This window comes from Athene cunicularia (assembly GCF_003259725.1).
Source record: "Athene cunicularia isolate RWA chromosome 6 unlocalized genomic scaffold, athCun1 chr6_part1, whole genome shotgun sequence".
In the NCBI taxonomy this organism is placed as follows: domain Eukaryota; kingdom Metazoa; phylum Chordata; class Aves; order Strigiformes; family Strigidae; genus Athene; species Athene cunicularia.
This window is the reverse complement of record NW_020799105.1, coordinates 14416923-14424808: the sequence shown is the minus strand read 5'-3', so window position 1 is coordinate 14424808 and position 7886 is coordinate 14416923. Positions and strand designations below refer to the sequence as shown.

Below are 7886 nucleotides of genomic sequence, written 5' to 3'. Positions count from 1 at the left end.
AAGGGCTGGGGGAGGTGGGAGGGGGGTGTTTAGGGTTGTTGGCTTTAGATTTAATTGCTCTTTTAGCACTTTGGGCTGCGGGAGGGCTAGCCGCCCCAGCAGACTTTCATAGGACACACAAAAAAATCACACTGGAGTTTAAAGGCACTGAAAATACTCTTGGTCAATCTGTTTTGTCTTTGTTTGGACTCTGCCCTTCATTCTTCTTTCTGCAGCTGCTGCCTGTGCCTCATGGCTGTGAGGAGGCTGAATGCGAGTGTGGGTGATCCCAACCGCAAGGCCAGGCTCTTTCTTAAACAGCTTTTTTAGCCCACTCACACCAAGGCATCCCACTGATAGCACCATTGAAAGATAACTTTTTGCCTCCTAACCTTGAGTGGAACAGAACTGGCATGCGTTACAGGCAGGAAGGTCTGTCCATACTGCTGTTGCGGGAGGTTATTGCCAGCATGAACTCACACTGTACTTTGTACCACCAGCCTTACACCTTTGTTTTTGGCTAAGAGAAAGCCCTAGTGACACCCTCGGCTGGATTTAGTGCTGATGTTTGGATTTGTCTGGGGAAGTCCCAGGAAATCTCTGCCTTTTGGGAGTCACCCCAAGGCCTGTCAATTTTTTGAAAGACACTTTGTCCACAGAACAAGGAGCAGGGAAAGGTCTATGCACAGTTTCCTACAGCCTTCTTTGCAACCCCTCCTTGGTTGCAGATCTGCAAGCTCCTGCCATTCCGGACAGAATAAAGGAGGATTTGGGCTGAGATTATTGCCATGCATTTTGAGCTCAGCACCAGAGGACCACTCTAGTACAAGATTTGATTTCTTACCAATAACTTAAGCTTGTATCTTACACTGCAACTAGAAGTGAGGCTGCAGGACATGTTCATATAGACTATGCAAGGGAACAGCAGGAAAGCAGGTTTAGCATGCTTCAAACAAGTTCTCTCAAGGCACTGGATATTGGGCTGAAGCCTAACCTGTGCCATTACCACTGTTGATTTCCAACCCAGCTCAGGTAAACCAGGATTTTGGTTTGAAGTGCAAAGAGAAACAGTAACCAACATACACTTACTTAACTGTGTTGGGTGAAGGCAAATAGAGGCCAGTTCATAATGAGTGTAGCATACTTAGGAGGCACCTTGATTCCTGACATGCGTGGGTTTTGTTCAACAGACACTGCACACAGCAACCTGAGTCAAAACGAGAAGAAAGCAGCATTGTTGGCATTGCCTGAAGTCCCGTGGCAGGGGTGTGGTGGTGGTGGTGGTGGGTTTGAATTTCTCTGTCACAAATTGGGCACAAACCCAAATCAACCTATTTGCTGGCAAAGAAGAAAAATGACACCAAGTGTAAGAACATTAGACCCTTAGTAGTTAAAAGATAATTACAGTAGAGTCCTCTGCCTCTTCCTGTAGTTTCTCTGAAGACAGGTAGAAACACAGCAGTTTGTATGGCTTTGCAACTACAGCTTTAAGAAAGATGGGAAAGTTTTGGCAGCAACTGTATAGTACTCCCCACTAAAGTCCGACATTAGCCAACTTATTTTTATAGTAAGCTGATCAAAAAGTTTTCCTATAGTGTTGGAACAATTTCTAATTTTAAGATTGCTTTTTTTTGATGTACTTTTTCATATTCTTTTTCCCTTTCGTTAAATACAATGTAGCGTAATGTATAATTGCTATTGTTTATTGCTTTTACAGTCATATTTATTAAACAGATTATGTCTCTAAATGAAGGCCTGTGGTTTTGTTGCTCATTTTAGCTCTCTGTCCCTTACTGGGATCACCAACAAGATTAAAACAATAGAAAGTTGATAACTTCAAAAAGAAAGGGGTGTCTGTGGAAGTGGGAGAGAGGGTGGTGATAATGTGCTTCTGAAAATACAGTTCCTAGAAGCAAGATGCCAGTATGAAGGTAACTCTCAGACCTCAGCCAAAGTGCTTTATAAAGTGAAGCTTGATACTGTCATCTCCATTTTATAGGTGGGGAATCTGAGGGATGCAGAGGTATCATGTTGTTTTTCTGTTTTCCAAACAGGCAATGGTAGAGTTCTAAGCAGCTTCTGGAACTCCAGCTCCATTCCCTGCCTGTGGTTAACCTTCCCCATATGCACTCTCTGTTAAAGGTTCCTTTAAAATACCTTTTTTGACTACCCTTTGGCCAACACTGATGAAGCAAAGTTTAAATTATTCTCATTACTGATTAATCAGGTTTTACATGTGAAGAAAATGAAGCATTGGAAGTTTCTGTTGCCTTGCCAGATGACAGTGCATTCATGCTGCTGAGGAAAAGAAAGAAAACATAGCTTCTCTGCTTTTCAAATCAGGATGCAACCACCAGATCATTCTACTTCTTATAACTGGCTCATGGATCAGTCCCCTAGCCTTTTTTACACCCCTGGTGTAATAATTTATATACGCACATAAATAGTCAAAGATCTGGGGCTCAGGCACCGTCAACAGCCGTGGTATTGCATGTCAAGTCCAGGAATGATGTGTTTGCTTATTGGAGGACTGCACAATTTTCACATCCTGGACAATTTCCAGCATAATTACAATTACCAGCCTAAAATGTTAAAGCAGACACTGCAGCCTTTCTTCACCTTTCATTCAGACTGGATTAATGGCTGGCGCAGCCATGGCCATAGTGCTGGTGACTCAGAGACGTGTGTGTAGGTGTAATCTACATTTATAGTTTAAGTGCCCACCTGAATTAGCAGGCATCTGTTCTGGCCATAAACAGTAAGTCTGGTTTTGGCAAGCATTTTCAGATCATTCTCTTCAGGTTGTTGTGTGTCCTGAGGCAGAGACTGGTTGTTATTTGTAGTTGTTGTTTTCTGGTTTGTATAACAACGCAGCGATTCACTGCTAATGGCTGAACACTGAGATAATAAATAATATACCAAATACTTATAAAATCCAATATGCATTTTCTCTGAGGATATTATCATATCATGAGAGAATAAAAAAACATTCATTATCCTTTGTCAGAAAGAGCGGGGAGTTAAAATATGCTTAAAAACGTATTTTCCTTATTTGACGTTGATTGTCTACCATCATCCTAACTGACATAAAAATGACATACAGATGGGACAAACATATTGGCTTCAGAGACATGTATACTTCTCCACCTAGCAGGACATTTGGGTTAAGATGCTGGATTGCCTTTTCTGGAAATCAGTAGGTGTTAGTGTTTAAATACGTTCAAGGATCTGGGCTTCAAACAATTACTTGCTATTAATATGTGGCTATATTTAATTGCTTAAACTTTTGCTGGAAAGCAAGACTTTTAAAGCACTTGCTGAAATGCTTATGCAATTAAGCAGGAATTTCCCGTGACCCTAAATGAACCCTATGTTGGTTCTGTCAACTTCTGCTGAGACTTCCTGACAATTGCATTTAGTCGGGTACCTAGAGCTGATAACAAGGGGTTAATATTTTATCTGCATGCTGTCATCTCTCATTGAATGAATGGAAAGATTCCTTGCTACATTATATCTCTAGGTGCATTCAGTATTTTAAGCATTACCCCTGATTGCAGAGCTACCATGTTCATGACATTAAAAAAAAGAAAACTTTTATTTCCCTCAGTTAATGAGATGCTGTCCTTGCATTTCTCCATGAAACAGAATAATAAAGCATGTGAATAAATAATGCTTGAGCTAGAACAGATCCTTTTAGTTTAGAGTGTTAGTATGATCCTGGCCATAATACCCAGAAGAAAAGAGTGAAGTCGAATTGTTTTCTAATTGATAAGATCAAAGTATCATCATGTACAAAGTCATCAGCCTAAGATGCATGTTTCATCTGCAGTTTTAACTTGAGCTTTTTCTTTTCCCTTACCTCCTACTGGGGAATATGGTTATTTACTACTCTTCATTGTGCTAAAAGTGGGACATAGAGAAAATCTGTGTTATGTATTTCTCACTGTGAGAATTTCAAAATGTCTTCCTTGTTTGCATTGTGGTACAGCCACCCCAGTGCTAGGTGCTGTATGCACATTGGCAGTAGAGGTGACATTGTAACTGAATAAAATGAACAAAATAAGGGAACAAGTTTTCTCACCACCTCTGTATGGCAGATTGAGTCTCACATACTAATCTTGAGTCATTTTGACAAGTGGACCTTAAACATACCTTCTCTGCATGAAAAAAAGCTCAGCACTGTGTATGAGAGCTCTGCATGAGATGGGCAGCCCACATCTAAACAGCCCAACTCAATACAGGATTAATGACTTGAGTCCTAGGAGGTACAGAGACACATGGGAGGCCAGCCAGTCTTCCATGTAGCTACATACAGTCCTATTGGTGCAAAGGCTTGCTTTCTGCTGGTGTAAGTTAGAGAAATTCAAAGTTTAAGCTAAGTTAAGTTGTTTCCTCCATGAGTTCTATGAGCTTTTATTAGCAGAGAGCAGCATGACTAAAATACGTCCAGTCAAATATCTAACCTTGACTCTAAGTGTTTGTAGTGTAGGACCATGCCTAGGTTTGTGTAATGTCCTCCCACCAAGCTGTAATAGCCCAGCCATGTGTAAGCAGAATAGGAGCCAGACAACTGTTGGATGTCCTCAACTTCTTTGAGGCTGCAGCACATTCAGCCATTGTGGACACAAGTATCATTAACAGTAGCCAGGATACTGCATATGTTGTGCTTCACATTCAAATTAATTGTATAGAACGATCCCAGCCAGAATCATTAGTCTGACATGCAAGGTGCTGTATCCACCAAACTGCAGAGAAAATAAGCTACAGTCCCAAAGTTTGTAGCGTTCATGATGTTTTATAGAGAAGCCCTGAGAGACAAAAGTGCAAGAGAAGGAATGTAGCAAAGCTGTTGAGAGGAGAGTCATGACTGCCTACCTTTTTCTTAGATGCAAGAAAAAACCCTCCCTTTTTGTAACAAATTCCTCCTCCAGCCTTCCCTAGACAGAGTTGGATATGATGGTGTTTCTGGGACTGCAGCTACCCTGGAAAATAATTGCTCCCCAGCCCAGAAGCGTAGGCCACTCATCCCATGGACCGCTCATTTCTTACCGTGCCCCCAGAGGCAGCTGGAGGATAGAGCTCTGAAGCGCTCAGTGGACTGACAGCTGCCTCCGCTCTTGCTGAAAAAAGATGAATAATGCATGCAGCATTATTTAAATGTAGTGTTACAAAGTGCTTTAAGGAAGAAACCCTTTGATTATTAACCCTGCCTGCATGGGAGGAACATCCTTATTCTGTCACTGTGCAGAAAGCCTGAACTGAGGCGCTGAGCCCTCGTCTCCACACCAGAAGGGTCTGGGATGCAGCATGTCTCGTCTCTCTGTGTATGCGGTGCACTCCAGACTGAGGGTCCTTCCTGGGCCTGAGGCAGTCAGTGCAGCCTCTTGGCATTTTGGCTGAAGCTGGAAACCTTCCTTAACCTTCCTGTAGCTCATACAGCTATTACATGGACTGCCTATTTTCAGTGATTCCTGATGGATGTTACCTCAGGTGAGAGCACTGCAGAGAAGTGGTTGCTGTGCATCATGTGGAGTATTTACACCAGATGTTTCACAACAAATAACTCTTTTTCCCACTTTCCACACCTGCCTAGTCTCACCCAGGCAGTGTGAGATCCAAACAACTGTAATCCTCCTTCATGCTCCCCTGAAGCCACAACATGTCTGTACCAGAGACATGAGGTTTCTTCCTTTCCTTCTGTGGCCTTACGTGCGAGGTGAAGCTGTTTGGCCTGAGCTGCAGTCTCCTAGCCAGCTGCACCTATGTGTGTTTCTGGAAAGTGCTTGCTCAAGAGATCCAGAAGAAACACTAATAACTGTACAACCAAAATCCTTCTTCAGACCATCCTGCATAACCACAGGACTGGAGAGACTGACCTCTGTGACACTGATTTCTTGAACAAAAACTTGGAGTAGGTTTTCCCCTGCTGCCACATTGGCTTGTGTAGATAAAAGTGTTTTCCACTACAGATGAACTTGCAGGAATATAATTTGGTTAATTATTTATATTCCATTAGTGACTAGAGGCCCTGGCACTACTAACTGTCACAGGATGAAAGACAACTTGTACCCAAAATAATTTGCAGCTCAGGGAGGAAATTTTCTAAGCCACAGAAAGCAGTTAGTTTCCCAGCCAATGTTTACACTTTGAAAAACATTTCCTTAAAGACAAAACAGAGGCCTTTCCTGAGTCCAGAGGCTTTTCTTCCTCACTTGAAGTCCTAAAATACTGCAGTTGTGTTATTAATCTCACTTGCCATCACATTTAGCTAAGCCTGAACCAGGGTCAGAGCCAGAGTGCCCAATGAGCTTGGATGTGGCTGCAGCGGAAAGCTCTGTTAGTTAGGCTGCTGACAATGCCCCCTCAGAAAGGCTGACCTGCCCATCTGCATTGACTCATTTTTCATTACTGTGTTTTGGTTTTTTTTTTCCACTGTATCTTCATGCCAATTTGACCTGAAAACTTGTCTCATTGACTGCTGCTGTGGCCCTTCCTCTCATGAGGGTATCCAAAGACTTAGCCCACAGCCTTCAGCTGGCCTTGTGTTTATCTGTAAAACAAAAGCCCTTATTATCTTTACAGTGTTTTTTAAGGTTGCTCAGCCCATCGATACAGTTAGAGGAAGAGCTTGCTTCTTCTAAGGCACAGTCAGGGTTACTGGAGTTAACTTCAGGGGAAAATAAACACTAGATTAATTTTAGCAACACTTTATTGCTGAAACTCCTCAAGTGCTTAGTGTATGTTATGGTATAGGAGAATTACATTTAGCAGCTCTTAACCAAAATGAAATTATGATCCATCCCTAGCAATCTATTTTGCTTTCCTATTAATCTAAACATTTTTTCTTCATTAAAAACAATTATTCTCTTCCTTGTAATTATTGCATCCTTTTTTTTCTAATCACAAAGAATGTTTTGGTTTCAGGAAGAGGAAATGTTAGTTTTACTTGAACTTTCCCTTCATCTGTATAATAATTCTCCAAATTATCCTATTTAATTGAGATGATAATGCAGAAGGCAGCTAACATTATTTTGTTGACTTGCTGAACTAGATTCTAAAAACAGGTTATTGTACTGGCTCCCCTTTGAAATTCTGATTTTCACGTTGTGCGTAGCAGGATACTAACATGCATTTATCCAAAACTTGCAGAGAAAGAAAGCCTCAGCTCTTGAGAAACAAATAGATAACAGGGAGAAATTATGAGTATTTCTATCTCTGCAGTTGGATTCCATTTTCAGATCTTAATATCTTTTCCCAAGCTTTCATGAAAAATCATGCACAAATTAAACGATAGCTAAGCTAGGACTTGAGCACCTGGGAAAATAATAATATAATAATAATAATGATAAGCTCTCTTTTTTCTCCCTTTTCCTTTTTTACTAGATGATGTTCGAAAGAGCATTGACATGTCTACAGAGAATCTCCACCAGCTATCTACAGACACCTGCTGGTTGGATTAACTGGACACTAGATAGCCTTGATTTTGTCATCTTTGAATATTTGAGTGCTTTTCCAATGAACTGTAAAGTGTACAGTTAAAAGGAAACTTTTAGAACCATACAGAGGACCCCTTGTATGAATTCTAGCTGTATTTTTCAAAGAACTAAAAAGGCTTTCTTCTTCCTGAAGAACAGATGAATTTAAAAGATTTGTTATAAGCCCAGCTTTGAGAGACCATCTGAGTTTCCAAGGCCCATTGTCATGCAGAGTTTGGCAGCAGATCTGAAAGATGAAAGTATTTGCTTTGTGAACATTTCCACTCACAGGGACTTACCACCTTCTTTACAATGTGATCCTGAGTGCTTGAACCCAGGATGGAAAAACTGTAGGAACACTCCACACTCAGGTGCTACATGATGTTGATATACAGGCATCTGCAGAAAGAAAGGAAGGGGCCTCCAGGGAAA

General features: G+C 41.3%; 1 protein-coding gene across 1 annotated transcript in view; it reads left to right on the top strand.

Annotated features, from left to right (window-relative positions):
* Positions 1-7439, top strand: part of LOC113481689 (VPS10 domain-containing receptor SorCS1-like) — a 181089-nt gene extending 173650 nt beyond the window's left edge. Inside the window, exon 27 of the mRNA XM_026851517.1 lies at positions 7363-7439. Within this exon, the coding sequence (XP_026707318.1) occupies positions 7363-7439 (77 nt within the window). The remainder of the gene's footprint in view (positions 1-7362) is intronic.
* The last annotated feature ends 447 nt before the right edge of the window (positions 7440-7886 follow it).